Below are 25961 nucleotides of genomic sequence, written 5' to 3'. Positions count from 1 at the left end.
GAGGTAATTGATGATCTGCACAAGCATAGTCAAGCTTCTTGGCTCTTCATAGCATGTGTGTTCACAAAATGGTGGTATTAGCATGATCTAAGGGTGGAGTTTTTGGCCTCTTGACATCAAAAGGGTCATTTATGAGGCACTTGTCTGGGCCCAGTTGATGGGTTGATGGTCTCAACATGTTTCAACTGGACAAGCAGTCGACTCTCAGTTCCTGAAAGACAACTCTTAATTACTCTGTTGATAAGATGGGGCTAGTCGAACTGGTCCTAGTGGGCCCATGGTTACAGAGACAGGTGGTGGAGTTTGCTGACCCTTGTTCTACACCTTTCTTCTTTTTCTCTTCAACAAGCATTCACTCAACCTATGTTCCATCTCACAAGACAGCTAACCAGACACTTAAAATATTTTTATTCCATATTAGTGTATATATGTGTATATATATATATATATATGTATAAAGTATTGATGGCTGATAATGGTTTAATGTGTTACCACTCTTTAAGAAATTTTGTGCTTTTACAAAAATCATTTTCAAAGGATTATTTGCAAATCAATTCTCAAAGCCTGAAGAAAATATAATTAGCAAAGAGCAAAAGTGTTATGCTGAGAAACTTACTTATAGGAAACATCTTACTAGGCAGTTTGAATATGGTCTTTGTTTTAATAAAACAAACCCAGACGAAATCAGTCAGCCAAGGAAATGCATTTGGGACAGGCAGCTTCAATCTCCACTGGCATTTTCTGCATCTGTGAAAAATCACACTCCAGAGAGATGAGCATTTCCTTTATCCCCCACAAGGAAAGGCTCTTGATACCCAGACAGTTCACTTCCCAATCTGGAAGAAGTTGTTGTTTCAGCGTGAAATATCTTTTCAGCAACAAAAGGGAAAGTGCTGCCTCCATTTAACAGGCGAAGCACTGGCCTCTGGGTCCTATTTTCTTGTGAGATATTTGTGTGCTGGATACGGCATTTGATTTTTAAAAAGGCAGCGGTACTTATCCTTTTGGTATTTATATGTATAGCAGAGAAAAATGGAACTCTAAGTATTAAATTGCTGTACTGTGCCAGTTGAGAATTCTATGCAAGCCAGCCAACTCCTTCCCTAAAATTGTAATTTTAGTGTTTAGCAGCTGTAAGTTCCCAGAAATCTTCAAAGCGGGACCACTTACTTGGCCTGGTGCGAGAGCACTTAGCTGCTGCCAATCTGCAAAGATCCGGTCTGGGAGGCAGCAGGATACCTGGGAGGGTGTAAGGTCAGACCCCACTAGCTTGCTCCCCGCTCTGCACTTTCTTGTATGTGTCTGCCCTTGGCCAGTTCACTTAACCTCTAGTTTCAGTTTCTTCAGCTGGAAAATGGGGCTAATAATGTCTACCAAGTAGGTCCACTTTGAGAGTTAGAAATAGTTATCAATCAATTGTCCCATGGCAGCACCGGATGCATCTGTTTGCTCGGCACAGGGCGTTGCTGGCCTGGATGATGTGGCACCTGCCCAGTTCTCCTTTCCCTCCCCTGCCCTGTCCTTTGGTCACTTAGCGTATCATTGTCTGTGCCAGAGGGTGACCGAAGAAGGGTGACATCCACATCAGGTACTGGTTCTGTTTATTAGGAAACGGTGTCAAATAACTCATGGTATATGATATTGTAACAAAATGTGCTAAAATAAGGGCATTTTGATTGATTAAGCTACCATTTGCCAAAGAAGTTGACAATACCACCAAAATACCCAGTGCTGGTTGTACCCTGAGAACAGAATTTGCATAAATTAATGAAGACAACTCCATGGGTGGCGTTGAGTTTTGTATGCTTTTCCTACAAATGGGGCCTTGGATTAGAAGGTGCTCAACAAACCAGCCTGGGCAGTGGCTGACGCAGAGCTGGGGCCAATGAAAATGGCAGGTGTTTGAGTTTGAGGACAGACAAAGGCAGTGAGTCCCAGTGAGGTAGGCCAGAATCATGAAATCATGGAATCACGAAAAGAGAAAACTGGTAAGCCAGGGATCCCTGGGTCATGAACCATCAGCCTGACATGAATTTGGAGACATGGTCACTGGAGAACAGAGGCCAGGGAGTAGGTGGGACCTAGAAGAGTGGCAGGAGGTGAAAGGCAGGCAGGGCAAAGCAACAGGCAGACACACCAGCCCTGATACCCTGCATGGTGACCAAGACAGCCAGCCATAGAGTGACACACATGTACCCTGATAGGAGCAGTCACTGAAAATCGGGAGTGAGGGGCAGAAGCAAGACCTTTCCCGATGGGGGCTTCCTTCTGAGGACAGCACATCACCTAGTCCACAGGCTATGGATCAGCAGTCTCCATTTTCTAGCTCCTTCTTTCCCTTCGACCCCTGGAGCCTGCTCTTCCTACTCCAATGGCCTCACTCACTGATACATAACAGGAAGCACCATGGCTTCAACCAGAAACCATCTTTACTAAGGAACAACAGAAGAAGTGTTTGCTTGCTCACTAGCATGACGTGTGTTTTATATCCTCAAGTTCTTGGGACTTAGTCTAACAAAGGCGTCCTCTATGGCCTCATAATGCTTATTGACCTAAAGAACAAAGGCACGAATAGTCAATATGCTTAACCCCTACTTGAAACCCTTCCCTAGAAATGATGATAACAATTGAACAGGTGCTGGGAGTAACAAGAGATGGAATTTCACATACACACTCTTGGACTCCACAGCAGAGGCACAGACTCTGCACCCAGTTGTGCAGCTGGGAGAAGATGACCTCAGGGTGGGCTTGGCCATCTGCAGGGCAGGTGTCCCTGCCCTGTCACTGTAGGCTGGACAGGCATTTCTCTTGGGGCCACTCCCACTGCCCCAATCTATTCTCTGGGATGTTTTCACACACTTGTCCCCAATACTCATGTCAGACTTCACACCTCTACACCACATGGTACCCGACTTTCTCATTTCTCTTCCCTCCTAGAACTCCTCCTCTGCCAGTCTCACTCTAGACCTCAACTGTTTCCCGGAGTGGCACCATTTGCCAGGATCTTCACCAGCTTCTGTCTCCCTGTCTCCCCTGCCTCCTCCTCGGTCCTTCGTCCCTCTACTTTTCTTTAAAGTTCTCAATAACAACTCACATGTGTTGAGCACATTGTCATGCACAGAGCATATCTCTTTTCATCATCCCATCAGATTCTCACCACAATCCTGTCAGGTCATCAGGGCAGGGCAGAGTCTCATGCCCAGTTTGCTGATGAAGAAACTGAGTCACAGATGGTTGGATGACTGCGTCCTGCTGGACGTTTAGATTCGTGTGCTTTCTCTGAGCCCTGGCGCCGTGTGTCTCCACCTGTCCTAGAGTGAGGACTGTGGTGCTCACTGTGACACAACTATTTACACCAGATGAAAAATATGGTGTTTGGGCTAAAACTTGAAATATTTTTGGACCTTATCTCCAGAGTGGTAGAAAATCTGTCTCTGTAACTAGAAGGTAACAGTATAGATAGAACTACCCCACCAGTCTCCCACTCTCTGTTCTAACAGCAATTGGAAATTTGGGGTTCACATTTATAACGTAATATGACAACCAAAGAAAGCTTAAGGATTGTTATCACCAGGTCCATGTTTTTATTGTGGCAGAATACATATACATTTTACCATTTTAAGTGTACAACTCAGTGGCATTAAGTACATTCACAAAGTTATACAACCATCACCACTATCTTCCAGAACGTTTTCATCACCCTAAATGGAAACCCCGTACCTGTTAAGCAGTCACTCCCTACTGCCCCCTCTCCTCTGCCCCTGGCAACCGCCAATCTCCTTCCTATCTTTATGATTTGCCTATTCTGAACATTTCATATAAATAAAATTATAATATTGACGCTTTGTGTCTGGCTTCTATTACCTAAGCATAATGTTTTTAAGGCTCATCCATGCTGTATCACATATCAGTACTTCTTTCCTTTTTATGGCTGAGTAATATTCCATTGTATGGATATATCATATTTTGTTTATCCATTTATCCATTGATGAACATTTGGGTTGTTTCAACCTTTTGGCTATCATGGATAATGCTGCTATGAATATGCATGTACAAGTTGGTGTTGGAACACCTGTTTTCAGTTATTTTGGGTATATACCTAGGAATATGGCTGCAGCAGAGAGGGCAAAGGAAAGGAGGTCGGAGAAGGCCCAGGGGCACAGACTATCTAGACGGAGCCTTATAAGCCATTGTAAGACCTTGGCTTTTACTCTGAAGGAAATGGAGAACCATTGGAGGGTTTCCAGCAGAGGTATAGTCTGATCTGATTTATGTTTCAATAGATCATTCTGGATGCTGTGTTGAGAGCTGACTGAAGGAGAGCAGAAGTGGAAGCAGAAGCTGGTTAGAAGGCCATTGTTGTAGTCCAGGCGGTATGATGGTGATGACTCAGACTAGATGGTGGCAGTGAAGGTCATGACAGGTCATCAGATGGATTAGCACCAAGACTGACAAAAAAGATTTTTACCTCAGTGTTTAGAAGAATAGAGTTGACATTACCTACGATAGGAAAGACTGTGGGTGGGACAGGTTTGAGAGTGAGGAAAGTTAAAAATTTTATTTCAGCCATGTTAGAGGGATCTTTTAGACATAATGGAGTTGTTGAATAGGCATCAATTGGATATACCAGTCTGAATTTCAGAGGATGGATTCAGACTGGAGTGTAAATTTGGAAGCTATTGGAATATAAATGTTATTGAAAGCCATGAGGGCAAACAAGATAACCAAAGATGAATGTAGATGGAGAAGAGAAGAGACCCGAGGGCTTTGCCCTGGAGTCCTCCTACCTTGAACATCAGAGATAACAGGAAGCGTCAACAGAGAAGATTGAAAGCAGCGTCCAGGAAGACAGCCAGGCATGTGGGGTGCCCTGGATGCCCAGTGGAGATCCTGCTTCCAAGAAAGGGGAATGGTCCACTGTGTCAAATGCAGCTGGGAGGGCACACACGATGAGGACTGAGAAGTGATCATTGGATTTAGGGTGAGTCATCTCTGACCTTGACAAATGCACTTGCAGTGGAGGGGCGAGGTGAAAGCCTGGTTGAATGGGTTTCGGACAGACCTGGAGAGAGGAACTGGAGGTGCCAGGTATAGATAGCTCTTTAAAGAAGTTTTGCTGTAACAGGGAACAAAAATAATGAGGAGAGGGCAGCTGTAAGAGAAGTGGGTCAAGGGGGATGTGTAGGCTATGCAAGCTGCTAGGAATAATCCAGCCCAAGAGGAAAGCTGATAATGTACAGTGTTGTTCTAAAATGTACCTGGTTTTTTTTTTCCAGGCATGGTAAGGACAAAAGATCAGGAGATGATTGTTACTCACAGCTCGCAAGAGAAGGAGGCCTGCCATGCCACGCAGGGCCATATGGGGAACAACGTGGGTCAGTCAGAAGGCAGACAGAGTAAGGGGAAAGCATGGGCAGGAGTCCTTACTGTGGTTTTTGCAAGAAGGAATGCGCAAGGCAGGGTAAACAGCTGATCAGGCTTAGGAATGGCTAGTTAGAACAATTTTGGCAGTCTCTGTGGTATAGGGGTTGTCTCTAGTTGTCTTGTTTCTGGCCCTGGAATGATCAGGGCAGAGGGATATTGCCTCCTGGAGTGTAAGAGCCAGATAGAGGAGGTGACTGGGAGTGTCAGCTCCAGGTTGGTTAGTTTGCATGGGAAAGGCATGCTCCCCAGGGGGTCTTTTGCTATATCTAAGAATTGGCCAGCCCTGGGAGGGTCACGCTTTCCCCAGTCAGCAAGGCCCCAGATGCCAAGCACCAAGAATACAGAAAATAAGAAAAGACATTTAATATAGGTGTATTTAGGGGAAGAGAGATTACTGGAGTGAGGTCCTTGAGTGGCAGGAGAGGATGAGTGGAGGGGTTGGCCTCAGCTAAAAGTGTGGAGAGTTCAATTATAGCAAAAGGAAGGAAAGCAGGTGACAGATACCTCTAAGGGAGTAGATGTTGGGGGAGGGGACATCCTATTTTGTTTGCTGCTTTCTTAGGGAAGTGGGAAGCAGGGTCATCAGTGGAAAGTGAGGAAGGAGGAGAAGGCGTGGCAGTCTTCTAGGAGAGTGAGAGAGGAGGAACTCAGGACCTGCAGCAGGATTGCAGCGCAGCACTGAGGACCCAATGAATTTAAAGCAAAATTAGCCTGTGTGGTTATGTGTTTCTCTAACTGCATCCAGCTGTGCAAAACAGATGTGGAGTAGGCAGAGTATTGTGTTTATCAGCATTAGAGTTTTGCCAAATGAGAACAACCAAGTTGGGGTAGGGGGCAAGGGCACCATTACACAACTGACCATGGGTTTAGGGTGGGTAGGAAGGGGGCCCACTGTTAAGGCCAATGGATTGGAGGTCCCCGTGGGATAGAAGGATGGGTGGATCAGGGCTGCTTGAGGAGGTGAGCTGGAAAGATAGGGGGTGGTAATCAGAGTTGAGTGCTTCCGGTCAGAGAGTACAGGAGATTTTTTTGTTTTCATATTTTTGTCGAGTGTATTTTCTGTAAGAGGTATGTGTTTGTTTTTTGTGACATAAAGTAATTAATTTTTGTTTCAAAAAGAAAGAAATGTGTTTTGAGGGGTGAGTAGGATTTGGATAGATGGAGGTGGTCTCATGGAGGACATTTCTGGAGGAGGAGGTACAGGCAGAAACTGGGACACTGTTCCTGAGTAGTGAATAGCCCAGTGTAGCCAGGCATGGAATCTATGGGGCATCTGTCTGGACAGGTCCTGAGGAGAGCAAGGATGCTAAGGAAGAACCTGTACTTAATTCAGGAGAGAATAAGGAGCCAGTGAAGGATTTTGAGGAGGGAAATATCTAGAACACAAGTGGGCCCTTTGTTACCTGTGAGAAGAGGAGAAGAGGAAGCATCGATAGTGAGAAAGCTTTGCATATCTTCCTGGAAATTCCTGGGACTGCCACCCTCTCCTCACTGCTCTCGCTCCCTGTCTCATCTCTCTCTTAGCTGGAACTGTTCTGTGTATTGTATATATTCTATGTAACAGCAACAATAAAAGTGATTATTTTTAATTTCTGTTCTTCTCCTCTGTAATGGAGCTATTAGACTTTGACAGATCCCATAATATGATTATCATTTTTGAATGATTTTGAATTGAAATGTTTGGACTAATGGTGGTAATTGCAGTTGAATTTGAGAAATGAGTCTGTAGGCTCACGTTGCAGGATCTCATCAGCCTGGAAGTGCCATCAACTGTGGCTCATGTGGTTGGGCAGGTGATGAGGAGGCCTCGGAAGGGAAGTGGGGCCCTGCTTGGCTCTTGGCTTGCTGACTGTAAAGAGGAGTCTGGTGAACCCTGCCTCTGGTCCCAGCTAGGGCTGCGTACTGGCTTTCTGTTGGAGACCTGCTTCTCCCCATGCAGGGAGGACGGCTGCTCATTGTCAGTCCAGTCAGGTAGTTCCAGAATTCAAAGCAGTCATCCCACTGAACTCACCAGCAAGTGCTCGCCAGCCTAACCATGGGAGAGGATATGTCTCTTAATTATGTAGTCTCCACATTCATCAGTTATACATTAGCCACCTTCCAGGAGCCTTGCGCTGCTCCCAGCACATTGGGCAGGCCTCAGAGCCCTGCTGTTTGCAGCACTGGGGCCTTTGCTTAGTGAGGAGGCTGCCTCCCAGGGGCTAGTCTCCAGGCCGCTTCCGGCCTCTTTTTTCCACAGTCCCTGTCAGGTGCCACCTCGCAAGAGCGCCAAGATCTGGAACTCTTCTTGACACCATGGCAGGTTTTTGTGCGTGGCCTTTAGGAGAACTTTTCACATGCCACCAATAGTAATAATGGTCGCTTGTTCATTCCATGTCTCCCCTGCATTAAGACCAGCCTCCTGCCCCTCATCTTTAGGTTCTGGCAGCCTGCGCAGGATACAGACAAAGACCTGCTTTGCCGTGGCCTCCTGTGGGCCCTTGTGCCAGCCTAGGCAGCTGCTGTGGCCTAGCTCTAATGAGGAGGCACTAGGGGACCTCTCAGTTCTGTCCTGAGAAATCCCAGGGCCTCTTTTTGTTGTTGCTGTTGAGGTCACATTGGTTTATAACATTATATAAATTTCAGGTGTACATCATTGTATTTCTACTTCTGTATACAATACCATCATGTTCACCACCAAAAGTCTAGTTTCCATCTGTCACTGTATCACTGTCTCTCTTTACCTCTTTCACCCTCCCCTCACCCCCCTTCAACTCTATTTACCACCAATCTGGTCTCTGTATCTATGTGTTTGTTGTTGTTGTTGTTGTAGTAGTAGTTTTTTATCTTCCACATATCAATAAGATCATATGGTATTTGTCTTTCTCCATCTGACTTATTTCACTTAGCATAATGCCCTCAAGGTCCATCCACGTTCATTGCAGTGTTGTTCACAATAGCCAAGACTTGGAAGCCAGCCGCTGGGGGACTCAGGGCAACTCATCCTGTGAATTCTTCTCTCCTCGCCACCACACCCAGAATGTATCACCCAGATAATGCCAGTTATATTAAAATATCAGGCTGCTTGACAGGAAAGATATTTCCCAAAGGGCAATCTCAGAAGGATCTGGAAGGAAAAGCAGACTGTCTGCTCTCCTTGACAGCGGAAGTTATGTCCTTTGGGTCTTGCCTCCCTCCTCTCTTCCTCTTCTTCCCTCCAACACTTCCTCCTCCTTCCCCATCGCTTCCTCCCCTCCCTCCTCCATGGGCCTCCTCTGTCTCCCTCGATGTCTCTCCCTCCCCTCTCTCTCCCTCCTCTTTCCCTGCCCCTCCCCACGCCTTCCCTTCCAGCTCTCCCTACAGCACACTCCCCTGCTGTCCTTGGGTTCTGGCTCAGTTCAGCCAGTTTGTTTCTGAGGCATCATGGAGCCCTTCCCCGCCAGTGGAAGTTCACCCAGATCTGTTACATTCATTCATTTTATCCAACAGTAGCCGGCGAGTGCCTGCTCGGTGTCAGCAAGGCACTAGCTCCCGGGAATACAAGAAATTAGAGGAGAAACTTCTCTGCCCTTGGGGACCACCCTCAGGGTCCTGACAGTTCCAGGGAGAGATGGCTCCACAGGATGGTTCTGCTGGTACAAACACGAAGTCCTGAGTCCTGTCTCCGTGTATTTGGTTCTGTGTTCTGGGCCGCACTCAGGAATCTGCATTTTCTAAGGAGTCATTGGGTGATGCTCGTGCAGGTGGGCCCTGAGCCAATCTCAGAGAAACATTCTTTTCACCTGTGGACCATGCCCAAAGACAACCCTTCAAGACTGTTTGTTGACTGACTGTGCCCTGTGATTTTAACCGCCTGCTTGCCCTCAGGGGATTAGAAAGCATAAGCCTCTTGGAGCAGGATCTTAATTACGCATGCGTGTTAATGTTGGGAATCTTCAGACTCTAAGCATAGGCTTTGGGGGAGATTGTTCAAACTTACTGGAATGTCTTGAAGTGCTCAACAGTTGCTCTCTAGAAGCCTGAGGTGACGTGGGCGCTGCCTCCCATTCCCCCTCCTCCCGTCTCCAAGCCCACATGTTGCTGGCGTTTCTCTATCACTCGAGTGGACCCTGGCTTTTAGCTCTCCCGGAATGAATCTTCCCTGCAGTTGGCCTCTTCTGGCTGTGTGATAAAACGTCCTCCCTCCCCCAGATCATACGTAGGAGGGGACAGCATGTGTCGTGATTACCATTTGATTGCAAAGAACAGGAACCTATCTGACGAGGTTTAAGTCAAAGAGGACAGACCACAAAAGCTCAGGGAGCTCTCACATGACCCAGAGGCAGAGAGCAGAGCCAGGCCTGTCAGCTGATGACGGGAAGCAGTAGTTACCAGGCAGCCCCTCCCCCAAGGTCTCACACCTCCACTGTGCACCTGCCTCCTTCCTCTGCCAGCATCCTTGTGCACAGGGGCCGCTGGAGCTGCCTCCAAATGGCAGCCTGAGCCCTACAGACGAGTGAGACCGTCTAGGTGTAGCTCCTAGCACTGTCTCCATTCCAAGTTTCAGGAAAAACATAATTTGATTCACTCGCTTTGGGATCGGTGCTCATTCCTGGTTCGGTTAACTGAGGCTGGGATATGGACTCACGTCGTGCTTTTCCATGCCTGGGATCAGCGGTTTCTCTGAGGGGCCAAGGACTGGGAGCAAATGATTGATAGTGAAGGGGTTGGAGTCCCTGGCAGGGCCAAGGTGGCACAGCTGCACCAGTAGGGGGCAGAGTCTTGCGTACATAGGGGTGACTGGTGTGAAATTTCTGCAAAAACGTTATGGACGGGCCTCACTGTAGAAGGGCAAAGAAATAGTATTTATTGAGTCCCCTCTCTATGCAATGGGCACATTGCATGTCTTTTCACAGCAGTATTCTATAGAGCTTTAACTTGGATCCAGAGTACTCCATTAATGTCACACATGAACAGTTTTCAGTGGCAGCACCCACGTTCAAACTAGGTCCACTCAACTCCAAACACTGATTTTTCCAGTGTGCCCTGTTGCTGCCCCACCACATGGGTACCAAGAGGTATTCCATGGAGTCCAAAATCTGGACATTAAAGTCAAAGTCAAGCTCAAAATCAGAAGGAGCAGATAAGGCTCTAACACTGAGGGTTATAGCTCAGCTCAAGAGAATTCCACCTAATAGCTTCCTGGTGGCCCCAGTGGAGTTTCATTGGGCCTCCTCTAGGAGATGTCTCTTCTGCCCAGGAAGGCGTCTTAATGGCCTTTCTGGTCTTTGGCAGTGTGGGCATTTGCCAACTCCTCTGCGAAGACTTTTCTGGAGAGTACAGTGAAGCAGAGGGGCTAAAGTCAAGGACTTTGAAGTTGGATGGGTCCTGAGCTCTGCTCCATGACGCAGAGCAGGTCACTCAATCTCCGTGGGCCTCGGCTCTTAAATGGAGATGGTCCTTCCTCCTTCACAGGGCTGTGGAGGTTTTTAAATGAAAGAGTGTGTGAAAAGTGCTTTCCACTTGTGCTTGACACATAGTAATTGCTCAATAAATGGCTGGAATAGTAATAATTATTATTACTATTATTATGATTAGACTCTAAGTTGCTTGAACACAGGAAGTATGTTGCGTGTTTCTCTACCCCCTACAGCACCACTAAAAGGCCTTAGACATGGTAGGTTTTGAGAAAATATTTGCTTGGATGAATTTATTATACAAAGGTACCTATAAAGTTTGGAAACAGAGGTGAAAAGACATAATAAAGGAATTGTTGATATTACACTACAATACATGATGTAAGACAATGTAATACAATGTACTATGTATATATCAGTGTGTGGTCCCTCATCAGCAATTCATGGTTCTGTGCTTCATGTGAAATTGCAATGAACATGGTAGATTAATGCTGCATTTCCATTCATTCTTGCACATGCATCCAAGCTGTGTTGCCTCAGATGGTTTTTGTCTCTGATTTTCAGAGTCAACTTGTGCCTTTGGTGTACCCTAGAAGAAATAATCAAGGAGCTAATATATACAAAAATAAAATGCTAATCTTTGTATGAGACTTTATGGCCACTGACCACCCCTTAGATACTTTTCCTCTCTCTCACTCAGCACCCTTGTCTGTAGGCTGAAGCGGTCTCTCTGTAGTTTATCACTGACCCCTTTGGGCATCAGTGGTTTCCTATATGAGTCTTCTCCCTTCTGTAAGGACTGGCACCCTGATCCACTTTCTTCCCACCAGAACGTAGAGATTGGACCCCTTCCTGTAGACCTCTCCTCTCCAGTTTCCCTTCACGCCCCTGGCTTGTAAAGCTCTTCTTCCTGGGGCAGGGAGTGGACGCATCTTGTTCCTTACCTCCAAGCTTCTTTCGGACTGCCCATGGATGCTCATCCTGTCACACAGCTGTCACCAGAAGTGCAGTGGGAACCAGCTCCATGGTTGCAGACACCATGTGATGTGTGAGACCCATCCTCGTGCAAGCTACAAAGGAGCCAGGTTATCCCTGGATGCTTTGGGGCCCCTCATTTGTCTAAGCTAAAATATAGGTTTATGGAGACAGAGGGTGTAGGAATTGAGGCCGTCAGGGAAGTTACTCAATTTGCCAGAGTAGAACCCAGCACCTGTTACGACGATGCCTGCAGAGGGGCTTCTGATACTGCCACCTTAATGACTTTAGCTTCTTGTTGTTGTTGTTTGATTGAGATATAATTGACATAGAACATTGTATAAGTTTAAGGTGTACAACATGTTGATTTGATTTGTATATTTTTATATTGCAATATGGTTACCACCATGGCATTAGCTAACACTTCCATCACGTCACGTAATTACCATTTCACTTTCTGGTGAAATGTTTAACATCTAATCTTTTAGCAACTTTGAGGTATATAATACGGTATTCTTGACTATATCACAATGCTGTGCATTAGATCTCCAGAACTTATTCATCTTCCAACTGCAAGTTTAGACCCTTTCACCAACATCTCCCCAATTCCTTAATGCCCTGGAAACCAGCATTCTATTCTCTGTTTCTATGAGTTCAGCTTGTTTAGGTTTCACATATAAGCGAGAACATACAGTATTAGTCTTTTTCTGTCTGACTTATCTCACTTAGCATAACGCTCTCAAGGTCCGTCCATGTTGTTGCAAATGGCAGGATTTCCTTCTTTCTCATGGTTGAATAGTATTCCATTATATATACATACAACATGACTTTAGCTTCTTTCTCTCTCCCGCAGGACACCAGCCATGATTGGCTGCTCATTTGTGGTCAACAGGAAGTTCTTTGGTGAAATCGGTCTTCTTGACCCTGGGATGGATGTGTATGGAGGAGAAAATATTGAACTTGGAATCAAGGTTTGTGACATGGCGTCCTTTCCTCTTGCTTTATCCTTGTTTTTGAGCAGAGCTGACTGGTCATCCTTAATGTGTATTTAAAGCTTCTTTAGCTGGTGAATGACAGAATCGTTCACTCCACCCTTATTCCTGAGGATGTTCCAGCAAGGTTGTCACCACTCCTTAGACAGGGGTTATCCTGGGCTTTCCTCTGTCTAAAGGTTGAACAATGTGTTCTGTGCCTTGGTGACCCAGGCTGGACATTAGCTGGAGAATTTGATTCTCCATCCAGTTTCGTTCCCTTTAAATTTTTCTTAAAATTAAATTCTTTCCTTAAATTAGTATTTCCATCCTCTGTATTTTGATAGTTCACGTACATCACAGAATCATAAGATGCCAGAGGAGAGAAGGACCATGTTCTGTGGGACCCTCTGTTTTCTCAGAAATGCTTCCAAGGAGGATGATGGGGGAGAGGAATGAGGGAGACACAGAATGGGCCTCTCGCTGGGCCCCCAGTCCAGATCAGCTCCACTGTTAGATATTTTATGTACTGGGTTTTGCTTAAGATTTTGTTTGAAAAATGAATTCCACTGTAAAAAAAATAAAAGTTGGACACTGATGCATTTCTGTGTCCTGTATCCACTGTCCTGAACCTTTGCATGCCTGAGTCCCTGGAAATGACTCAGGACACAATTGTAAGGCTTAAACATTACTGAATTTCTTCTGCTGTCCTCTGCTGCATTCTCGTTTTTATTCTACCAGGTAGGTAACCAGTACAGAACCCTCCTCCCAATCAAAGCCTGCTCTCTGTGTCTGATTTCACTCATTTATTCCTAACTACTCAGGGCCTCTAAAAGGCTCCATCAGCCCCTCATCTACACTTGCGCCCCCTTTGTGCAATGAAAGACTTCATGCCCTCAAGATTTAATGCATGTCCCAGCTACACGAGCAAAGGGGATGGTGGGGCTCTTCCCTGGATCCTAAAATTACTCCCTTTTGGAGACTTCACACTCTTCCTATGCCATCAGTTCCAGGCTGGATTCTTTCCTCAGTGGAATTTGCATAGGATTTCTTAGTAAAGCTCAGCAATTAAAAAGCCCGTGAATATGTTATCGTAGCTAATATACTCGTCATTCATCCATTTGGAATTTATTGAAGGAAAAGATCTGGACCCAGAATGTTGAACTTGGCCTGTAACTTAAATTTCCACCCTACTTCCATCTTCTCATCCCTCCTTGTGCTGCTCTGCTGCTTTTTCCTTAGCTCTCGTCAGCTTCTAGCATGCCCTAGAATTTACTTATTTATTATGTGTGTTGTTTTTCTCTACCTTCCCCTCACTAGATTACAAGAAGCTTTATGGGGCACAGATCTTTTCTGTGCTCACCTTTGTATCCCAAGCATGTCAAACCATGCTTGACACAATGTTCCTGTTAGATTAATGTTAGATTAGGTGTCTGTTAGATTGATGACTGAATGGATCCTATTGGAAACTGAACATAAGTAGAAGCAGTGGAGTGGTGGGGACAAGCCTGGTTGGAATGAGTTCATGGCTAGATGGGAGGTGATAAGTTGTTCTGGGTACTTACCTGTGAAAGGAAGGAGCTCAAGGAATTTCTGCATGGAGACAATTGAGCTTTTTTTTTTAAAAAAAAAAAAGCAATTATTTTTAAGATAAAATAAATTTGAATGTCTCTATATGCTGCAAGAAGGAAACCAGTGAGGCATAAAATATTACCCACAGAGGAGAGAACAGGATGACGGGGGTGCTGTCCCTGTGGAGGCAGGGACACAGGTGGAGGGGTTAAGGGGATGGGAGGGACCTCCAGATTTGATTGCCACTGCAGGCTGTCTTCTGGGGAGAAGAGAGGCTGTGACAGCAGAACTCAGTGCTGAGGCTTCCTGAGATGTTGGTCTCCCCACACTCGTGACGGCGTTTGCTTTGCAGTGATCTGGACCCAGCAAAGGTCTGTGTGCGAGGCTCTGCCACACTCAGTGGTGATGGTGGTGATGGTTCTTTGTGGCTGCCCTCATCCCTGAAGGAAGAGAGGGGGCTTATCATTTTCTGTTCAAAGCACAGCCCAGCACACCAAAGCCTAACCACCTGAGGGGCCAGTGAGTTCCACTCGGCACGCTCCTTGTGAACAGGCTGGAGTGAACAGGCCCTCAGAGGCTGCTCCCTGGCTTGTCTTCTTTGTGGCAGATTGGCGCTGGGCTGCTCTCTGCATATCTTTATAAGAGCATCGGATGGATGGAGGCATGGATACCACTCTCGTGTGCAATTACCTGCCTCTTATTGTACGCCCAGGCTTATCCAGCATACGTGCTGGAGATTTGGGAATGTTGTGCTCTTACTTCCCATAGACTATGTTGTCCTGTGAGCTGCAAGCTGACTCTCCACAGAAGCCTTGGTTTTCTGCTGATTCTTGAAGCGGGAGTTGAACACTATTGGGACCACAAAGACCAAGGCCTGTGTTCAGGGTCCACATAGCCACCGTCTACACAGTATTCTGTGTTTCTCATGTTGTGGTCCTGACCAGCAGCATCAAACTTACCTGGGAACTTGTTACAAATGCAGATTCTCAGGCCCTGTCCCACACCTACTGAATCAGACACTCTGGGGTAGGGTCCAGCAACCTGTGTTTTAACAAGCCTTCCAGGTGATTCTGTTACATACCCAAGTTTGAGAGTCACTGGTCCACACCCTGACCAACTTCCTGGCAAATACACACCTTTTCTCAGAAAGGAGCCCAGATGAGAATCCACATCTTTTAAGGCCCTCCTCTGGGTTCCTCTCATGGCCACTGCGGGCCACTGTGAGTCCTTTCTTCTCACTCCCAGCCCACACAGCCTGGGCTCCCTTAGGACCAGCGCCTACTTCCTCATTAGCGTCATGTGCAGGTGTCTGGACCAGGTTCCTGCAAGGTTCCTGGTGACAGGGCTACCTTTTACAGGAAGCAATCCATGTAAGGTGCTTTGTTTCACAAACTATTCCTTCTCCTTTCATTTCATGCTATTTTGTACTGCTCAGGGCGCAAATAAGAAGAATAATAAATACATTATTAAGAAAGCCATCCCCACTGCTGAAAAAAATCAGAGCTTTGTGTAATATAAACGCACATATATACATACATATAATTTTCATGTAGTGTACATACATACATTTATACAAATTAACCTATAAAGAATGACACAAAATCCTATGCTTTAGTTAAGTGGGAAAATTTTCATATGAGAACACTTTCTTTGTGATTTTTTCCAACAGGAAATAGGTACATCTATGATCTTTCCAACTATTCTCTGGAATTTTTCATTATTCTTGAATTCCATCTTCAGTAAGTAAAGATGTGTGCAAGAATAGGAAGAATAGAAAGTCTCATTGTGATTCAGGGAAAAGATTAGCAGGGTTGACTCTGGGCCTGTTGCTTGGATGAAAGGCAGCTTGCCTATGACCAAAACAATCAATACAGTGAAGGAAAAAAAAAAAAGCTTTCCAGGACTGAGAAAATAAGTGAGATTAGAAATTGAAAGGTTTCATCTTCTTCTAAGTAACATTGATCAGAAACTATTAACAAGGCATATTATAGTAACATGTCTAAAGGGTAAGAGAAAAAAAATCTCTAAGGAGAGAAGACCTCAGATAGATTACTTTTAAGTGGTATAAAGTCAGATGGCTTCAGATTTCTCCAATGGATCAGTCTTCTTTGAGAAGAAAAGGCACTTTCTTATTCTGAACCCTCGTATGAAAGAGTGACACACAAGACTCCTGAACCCTGTCAGGCCGCCTTTCCTAACGGAAGACAATAGAAAGACAGTGTCTGATCCTCAGACGATCAGAAAACGTCTTAGAGCAGTCAAAGACTGAATAAAAGGCAGAATTCCTGTGAGTGTACATTGTTGTTAAAAATATTTGTGAGACCAATGACCTGTGATGGAGGCAAGTAAACAAGAGGGTGTGGAGAGGCACGTGCATGATAACTTTACCTGGCCCAGCGCAGCCCAGCACCTTCCTCTTGGTGCAGCTTTTACAGGAGGCTCCACAAGAGTCACAGGTAAAGGACTCAGATCCCTGACCTGGTGAATGATGGGCATATTAATTTGCACAAGGTAACAATCATGTTCTTAAAAAGCATGATGTGTATATTAATTTGCACAAGGTAACAATCATGTTCTTAAAAAGCAGAGTGTGACCTAGATGCCACAATTGCTGATTGTGTTTTTCATGATGTCCCTGAGCCACACCATTTTCCTGAGGCGTTGGGATGCCATTTTCATGACCTCTGTGGGCCCAAGGTTGGCAGCTCTGCCATCTTACCCAGGCCACTCCACTTGGGCTCAAGGCACTGAGGACCTGCAGGGTCACCCAAAGGCTCAGACCCTCACAGAACCTGAGCCAATTGGGATAACTTCAGCAGTAGTTTTGAAGGATTGCTCCTTTAGAGGGGTCATTTAGAAATTATGGCCTCTCTGGGGTGGCCAAAGCCCCAGGACCCCAAATGAACATGGAAACTCCCACTCACACTAGTCTCTCTGCTCCCCACCTCGTCTCTTGTCTTTGACAAGCCAATGGCATAATTCAGTCCAAAGGACTGAGAATCGAGAGGTTGATGGTATATACAGTCTCTGTCTGAGTCTGAAAGTCCAAGAATCAGGAGTACTGAGGTCTGAGAGCAGGACAAGATGGATGGCTTAGCTCAAGCAGGAATGTGAGACAGCTCTGTCAAGCACTGATGGCTGTTGCTCTGACCCTTGCTCCAGCCACTCCTCTATCCCTGGGTTTGGGAGTCATCATTCAACATCCATTTTAGCCAGGATATATCCCCCTACCCTCTCTAAGACCTCTGACATCAAGATCTCTGATGTTCAGAAGCCTCTTGTGACCTTTGTATTTCATTTTGAACTCTTGGGCTCAAGTCTGCTGCATTGTGATTTGGGTAATGGCGACTCCTGGAGGGGACCAGACCATCAACTCTTTTTAGTTCTCCTAATGCTTAGGTTGCACTAGATTAGTGCAATCTTGGGTCTCCCTTCCCTGCTAGCATTGATCATCTCTGGCTATAGGAATGTCTTCATAGCGCAGGGTTAGTGTATATCTGTAATGAAATTCAGAGCAAAGTCCCTGGTCTTGTCTGTGGATACAGTAAGCCTTAGGACTTCACAGACTGAGCTTTAATCTAGATGCGTATATTATAGGTGACCAACAGTTCAGTTGAATGCTTTTGAATATAATGGAGACACGTTGAATGCCTTCTCTACTCTAGAAGGCATTTTCACCGGGGATACGCAGTGGACAGATATGGTTTCTATCCCATGCTATTTATGGTTAGGCAGAAAAACCATTCATTTATCAAATGATTACCAATATGATGAGTATGAAAAGACAGGATGAGGGGATGCTACAGGAGAATATAGCAAGGGAATATAACCTAGTCTAGGGAGTTGAGAAGAGCCTCCCTAAGGAAATGATGTTTAAGACTTCAAAAATAAGTTAAATTTAGATAAGCAAAGAAGACGTGGGAGTGGAGTGTGGGAGTAAGACTATTCCAGGCAGTTTCAGTTATGCGAGGTGAATAAGTCCTCGAGAGCTGCTGCACAGCATGCTCTATAGTTAGCACTGTACATATACTTAAAATTTTGTAAGAGGGTAGATCTTATGTTAAATGTTCTTTTTTAGAAACAATCCATTTATTTATTTTATTGAGATATAATTGACATGCCTCGCTATATGTTTAAGGTGTATGGCATAGTGCTTTGACTTGCATATATCATGGAATGATTACTGCAATAAGTTTAGTTAACATCCATCATCTCATATAGATAGAATAAAAAGAGAAAGCGAAAAAAGAAAATAATTTCTTTTCAAGTGGTGAGAGCTCCTAGGATTTACTCTCTTAACTTTCAAATATATCATAAGCAGTGTTACCTGTAGTCGTCATGTTGTGCATTACATCCCTAGTACATATTCATGTAGTTGGAAGTCCATACCTTTTGACCACCGTTCTCCAGTTCCCTCTCCCCCCATTCCCTACATCTGGTAACCACAAATGTGGTCTCTTTTTCTATGAGTTTGACTTTATTTTTTAGATTTCGCATATAAGTGAGATCATACAGTATTTGTCTTTCTCTGTCTATTTCACTTAGCATAATGTCCTCAAGGTCCATCCATGTTGTCACAAATGGCAGAATTTCCTCGTTTTTTATGGCTGAATTATATCCCATTGTATATGTGTACCACAACTTCTTTATCCATTCATCCACTGATGGACACTTACGTTGTTTCCATGTCTTCACTGTTGTTAATGCTCCTGCTATGAACATGGGGGTGCAGATATCTTTTCGAGTTAGGGTTTTCATTTCCTTTGGATATATTCCCAGAAGTGGAATTTCTGGATCATACAGTAGTTCTATTTTTAATTTTTTGAGGATCCTTCCTGCTGTTTTCCATAGTGACTGTACCAGTTTACAGTCCCCCCAATAGTGCGTGAGGGTTCCCTTTTCTTCACATTATTGCCAGCATTTGTTACCGTGTGTCTTTTTGAGGATAGTGATTCTAACAGGTGTGAAGTGGTATCTCATTGTAGTTTTGATTTGCATTTCACTGATGACTAGTGATGTTGAGCATCTTTTCATGTCCCTTTTGGGCTTTTGTATATCTTCTTTGGAAAAATATCTGTTCGGGTCTTTTGCCCATTTTAAAATTGGATTATTTGTTTTTTTGCTATTGAGTTGTATGAGCTCTTTATATATTTGGTATATGAACCCCTTATTAGACATACAGGTTGCAAATATTTTCCCTATTCCATAGTTTGTCTTTTCACTTTGTTGATTATTTCCTTTGCTGTGCAGAAACATTTTAGTTAGATGTACTCCCACTTATTTATTTTTGATTTTGTTGCTTGTGCTTTAGGTGTCATATCCAAAATATCATTGCCAAGACTTACGTCAAAGAGCTTTTTGTCTCTGTTTTCTTCTAGGTGTTCATGATTTCAGGTCTTACATTTAAGTCTTTAACTCATTTCAAGTTAATTTTTGTGAGTGGTGTAAGGTAGGGATCTAGTTTCATTCTTTTACATGTGAATATCCAATTTTACCAGAACCATTTATTGAAGAGACTCCATTGAGTATTTTTGGCTCCTCTGTGAAATATTAGTTAACCATATATGCTGGGTTTATTTCTGGGCTCTTGATTCTGTTTCACTGGTCTGTTTGTCTGTTTTTGTGTCAGCACCACGCTGTTTTGATTACTATAGCTTTATAGTATAGCTTGGAATCAAGAAGTGTGATACCTCCTGCTTTGTTCTACTTTCTCAGGATTACTTTGGCTATTCATGGTCTTTTGTGGTTACATATAAATTTTAGGAGTGTTTTTTCTACTTCTGTAAAAAATGCCGTTGACATTTCGATAAGGATTGCATTGAATCTACAAATGGCTTTTGGTGGTATGGACATTTTAACAATAATAATTCTTCCAATCTCTGAATACAGGATACTTTTCCATTTGTCTGTGTCTTCTTTGATTTCTTTCATCGATGTCTTGTAGTTTTCAGAGTAGAGATCTTTTACCTCCTTGGTTAAGTTTATTACTAAATATTTTATTATTTTTGTTGCTATTGTAAATGGAATCATTTTCTATATTTCTTTGTCAAATAATTAGTCATTAGTGTATAGAAATGCTACTGATTTTTGTATGTTAATTTTGTATGCTGCAACTTCACTGAATTTGTTGATTAGATCTAATAATTTTTTGGTGAAGTCTTTACAACTTTCTATATATAAAATAATGTCATCTGCAAAGAGAGACAGTTTTACTTCTTCCTTTCCAGCTCTGATGCCTTTTATTTCTTTTTCTTGCCTTACTGCTCTGGCTAGGATTTCCAGTATCATGTTGATTGGAGTGGTGAGAGTGGGCATTCTTGTCTTGCTCCTGATCTTAGAGGAAAGGCTTTCAAACTTTCACCATTGAGTATAATATTAGCTGTGGGCTTATCATATATGGGCTTTATTGTGTTGAGGTGTGCTCATTCTATACCTAATTTGTTGAGTTTTTATCGTGAATGATGTTGATTTTTGTCAAATGTTTTTTTCTGCATCTATTGAGATGATCATATGATTGAAATGTTCTTATCACAAAATAATAATGATAATAAGAGTAATAATAATAACAAACAGTACAGAAGGAAACTTTTGGATGTGATGGATATGTTTATAGCATAGATTGTGGTGATGGTTTCACAGGTGTATACTTATCTCCAAACTCATCAAGCTGTATACATTGAATACATATAGCTTTTGTATGTCAATCATATCTCAATAAAGTGGTTTTAAAAAGAAAAAGACTATTCCAGGCGAACAGAAAAGGATGTGCGTGGTTTAGAATTCTGAGAGGGAAATGTGTCCTGGGAACTGTGGGGGTTTCAGATGGCTGGAGCAGAAGAAGGAAGAAGAAAATGTACTAGATATAGAGGCAGTAATCTGAGTGGGGCCTAGATTATGGAGGACTTGTAAATAAGAATTCGGCTTTTTCTTAAGGACTATTATGAACCTTTTGGGAAAAAAAAGATACGTGCGCGCGCACACACACACACACACACACACACGTGTAGTCCCATGTACCCATCACCCCGCTCCTTTGAAGTGATTTAAGGGGTGTGAGGTCATCAGACTTTTTTTCTTTTAAAATAAAAGGATCATTACACCTGCTATGTGGAGAATGGATTATAAAGCTGAGCAGACTCAGAGGAAGGGCAGTGAGAGAGCTTAGACTATGGTTGGGGCAATTGGAGAGAAATGGACAAATTCAGGAAGTAGAAGAGACAGAACCTGAGGATTGAGTGTATGGAGTGATTGAAGGGAAGTAGGGATCAAGGCTGACTCCCAAGTCACTAGCTTGAACAACTGGGAGATGCTGATGCTCGTCCCTGAGATAAGGAATACCATTGGAGGAGGTTTGGGAGAAGACAGAAACATGATGCTTTCTGTTTTAAATGTGGTGTGTCTGAAGTTTCTGAAACACTCCAATTTATCCAGTTCCAGTTGTGTGTGGATTAAGCTAGGGAGAGAAGACTAGGCCTGAGATAGACTTGGGCTTCTTTGGTACATGGATCATATTTGAAGTCGCTAGAGGGAAGAAGTTGCCACGAGAAAGGAGAAGAGAAGATAAGACAGAAGTGCAGAAAAAAGGGCAACATTTAATGCATGGAAGGAGCAGCTGGAAAGGAGATTGAGAAGAAGCGACCTGGAGTAGGAAAAAAACCAAGAGATAGTGAGTTTGAGGCAGCTTAAGGAAGAGTGGGTATAAGTACTCAAAGTCGGCCTTAGAAGCAGTAGGCATGGAGAGGAGGGGATGGATATGAGCACCATTTAGGAGGTACGATTAACAGCACCTGGTGGGTCCTGAGGTCCATGAGGAAAGAATGAGAGGCCAATGTGAAGTATATGTCCAAGGTTTTCGAGCAACTGGATAGATTCACTTAGAGAACACTGGCAGAGAAGGAGGTCTGTAGGTGAGGACTCAGGAAGTTTCATCTTAGAAGCAATGGGTTTGAGGAGAGGCAGCCCTCTGTGACCTGGCAGTGAGATGTCAAGGGAATGTAGGAGCAAGATGGGGTCCCAGCCAACAGCAGGAAGTGGCAGAGAGGTTCCAGGACAAGTGAGGGGTGTTCATCATTCTACTCTGGGGTCTGCTGGACTGCAGTCCTTAGAGTTTGGGCAAACTGAAAGGAGTTAGGGCATGGTGATTCCTTTTATGATGTAAGCCAGGGGCTTACGGCAGGTAGTTGCTGTGTGTGCTACACCTAAAAAACTAAAGAGTTAAAAAAAACCAGTTTGTTTTTTAAATTGAGGACTCTTCATCTTTTTTTTTTTTTTCTTTTTGAGGAAGATTAGCCCTGAGCTGACATCTGCCAATCCTCCTCTTTTTGCTGAGGAAGACTGGCCTTGAGCCAACATCCGTGCCCATCTTCCTCTATTTTATACGTGGGACGCCTACCACAGCATGGCTTGCCAAGTGGTGCCGTGTCCGTACCCGGGATCCGAACAGGTAGAACCCCCAGCCGCCAAAGCAGAACATGCGCGCTTAACCACTGCGCCACCCACCTGGCCTCTTCATCTTTTTTTCTGAAATATTTTTGTGAAAAGATCTTGGCTTCTTAAGATGTTTAGAACTTTCACATCTTTGCTCCACACTCAGTTTCATGCAAGTACGTGGGTCTCCCAGCTGTTCATCCAGTCCTGCTGTATTCACCTGTGTTTGCTTCTATGGCACCTCCCAAAAGAGACGGTGGGGCCCCCACTAGAGCCACAGCTGACAAGCTGCCTACCTGTAAAGATTTAAAATCTGCGGTGGCTCTTGCTCTTCCAGCTTTCACTGCTGCAGAGTAGTGCTTGAGAGGATGTGGAAAGAGCAGGAAAAAGGTAACTTAACCAGCGTTTGTGGCAGGGCCATTTTGCTATCTTTATTACCATCCTCCTAAAGAAGAAAAATAGACTCGTGTGGAAAGCTGAAAAATCACACACATGCATGTACACACGCACCCCAAACCAACCTTCCTCAAGAGACCTTCCAAAGGACAGCCAGAAAGTGACATCGGTTGTACAGTAAAATGACTTCCATAGAGTTTCTAAAATTCTTTTTTTTTTAAGATTTTACTTTTTTCCTTTTTCTCCCCAAAGCCCCCCAGTACATAGTTGTATATTCTTTGTTGTGGGTCCCTCTAGTTGTGGCATGTGGGATGCTGCCTCAGCGTGGTCTGATGAGCAGTGCCATGTCCGCGCCCTGCATTCGAACCAAGGAAACACTGGGCTGCCCGCAGCGGAGCCCGCGAACTTAACCACTGGGCCACGGGGCCAGCCCCTCTAAAATTCTTTAATGCTAATTTTATACAGGCTGGGAATTCCACCCTGAGTGGGTGAGGGGTTTAGATTATTCTGTTTCTTGCTACTTTTTTCCCCTGAAAACAAATTGAGAGTGAAGAATTCCGTCATTATATTTTATGTTAATATCTTTTCTTTTAATTCAACATTTTATTATGGGAAATTTGAAACACACAAAAACAGAACAGTCTGATGAATCCAAATGTACTAATAATTCAGCTTCAACAAATATCAACATTTTGCTATATGTTTTTCAACTACTGCCTTTTGACTTTTTAGAAACAAATCCCCAGACGTCGTCTCATTCCACCTGTAAAAACTTTAGAGTGCGTTGCTAACATATAAAGACTCTTTTTAAACAACGCAAAATTACACTTGGTAAAATCCAATACCCAGTCCATGTTTCTCAAAAATATTTCTCAAAATTCTGTGAGATTTTCTCAACAATAAATATATGTTACAATTAAAAAACACATATTTTTCAGGGCTGGCCCGGTGGCGCAGCGGTTAAGTTCGCACATTCTGCTTCCGCAGCCCAGGGTTCTTCGGTTCAGATCCGGGCTATGGACCTATGCACTGCTTGTCAAGCCATGCTGTGGCAGGCATCCCAAGTATAAAGTAGAGGAAGATGGGCACAGATGTTAGCTCAGGACCAGTCTTCCTCAGCAAAAAGAGGAGGATTGGCAGCAGACGTTAGCTCAGGGCTAATCTTCCTCAAAAAAAAAAAGAAAGAAAGAAAAAGTACATATTTTTTACAATTGATTTGTTCAAATAAGGTTCCAGACAAGGTCCACACATTGCAATTGGTTGATATGTCTCTGAAGTATCTTTTAATCTACAATATTTCCCCTCACCTTTATTATTCTCATGTCATTCATTTGTTGAAGACACCAAGTCACTTGTCCTGTAATATTTTGCACAATCTGCTTTTGGTAGATCAATTCCTCTTGATGCCTTTAGCATGTTCCTCTAATCTCTGTTTCCTCTAAGATATAATTAGATCTATAAGGGTGATTAGACTCAGTTTCCTTCCTCCTTCCTTCTCTCCTGGAAGGAACACTTTAGATGATCCTACAAACTTCTTATTACACCACCTCAGGAGATATATAACATCTGGTTGTCTCGCTTTAGTGACGTTAAGATTCAACAGTGGATTCACGAGTTGTCAGCCTGATTCATCCATTATAAAATTCCCCATCAACCTTTTACCTAATGGATTTGGCAGCCACTAATGATCATTGCCTGCATCCGATGTTACATTAGCGCCTAAGAAATGGTGATTTTTAAAAATTCAACATTCATTCTGCATTTATAAACTGTAATTCTTCTATTAAAAAAACTTCCCCTCATCAACTATTTGGGTACTCTGATGTACAGTTTGAACAGGAAAGGCAGGATAAATGCTTGACTTTTTCCTTTTATTTAAACATTATTAGAATAATGAGTTGGTGCCATAGCAACCTCCGAAGGTGACCAATGAGCTTTTATTTTTTCCAGTAATATTTAAGGACTCAAAGGTTTTTTAAAAATATTTTGTGTGTCTAAATCCATTAAAGTCATTATTCATTTTTTACCCATTCTATTTGTGGTTTTATTGAGATCTTATTTAATACAATGAAATGGATGGATATTCAGTCTTCAGTCTCCTGAGTTTCACAGTTTTATACACCCATATAATCACCTCCTAAAACATGATATTCAACATTCCCTTTGCCTAAGAAAGTCTCCCTCTGTCCATTCTTGTCCGTTCTCTCCACTCGCCCTTCCAGACAACCATCTTCTGATTTATCACCATAGATTATTTGTGTCTGTTCTAGAACTTCACATAAGTGGAATCATACCTTATATAGTCTGTTCTTTCAACTAAAGTAATGTTTCTGAGATTCCTCTAGGTCATTGTACATATCAGTGACTCATTCTTTTTCATTGCTGAGAGGTACTCCATTGTGTGAATAAATGATAATTTGTTCATTTTCCTGCTGAAAGACAGTTAGCAGGACTGTTATGAACATTATTGTTAAAGTCTTTTTTGGACATACATTTTGATTTCTCTTGGGTAAATATATAGGAGTTGAATAGCTAGATATAAGGAAGATGTATGTTTAACTTTTTAAGAAACAGATGTCTAAAGTGTTTGTGCTAGGTTCCGCTCCCACCAGCACTGTGTGAAGTGTCCTACTTCTTTGCCAGTATGTGGTATTGTCAGTATTTATTTCAATGACTCTAGTAGGTTTTAAGTGGTACCTTGGTGTGGTTTTAATTTACATTTCCTTGGTAGCTGATGATATGGAACACCTTTCTTGTGCTCATGGATAATTTGTACACCTTCTTTTGTCCATTTTTAAATATCATGTTGTTTATTTTATTG

General features: G+C 43.5%; 1 protein-coding gene across 2 annotated transcripts in view; it reads left to right on the top strand.

Annotated features, from left to right (window-relative positions):
- Positions 1-25961, top strand: part of GALNT17 (polypeptide N-acetylgalactosaminyltransferase 17) — a 454995-nt gene that overhangs the window by 324430 nt on the left and 104604 nt on the right. For both annotated transcript variants that reach the window (XM_046667386.1, XM_046667384.1), the window contains exon 6: positions 12628-12745. In XM_046667386.1, the coding sequence (XP_046523342.1) occupies positions 12628-12745 (118 nt within the window). The remainder of the gene's footprint in view (positions 1-12627; positions 12746-25961) is intronic.

This window comes from Equus quagga, chromosome 7, assembly GCF_021613505.1.
Source record: "Equus quagga isolate Etosha38 chromosome 7, UCLA_HA_Equagga_1.0, whole genome shotgun sequence".
NCBI lineage: Eukaryota > Metazoa > Chordata > Mammalia > Perissodactyla > Equidae > Equus > Equus quagga.
This window is presented reverse-complemented; position numbering and strand designations above follow the sequence as displayed.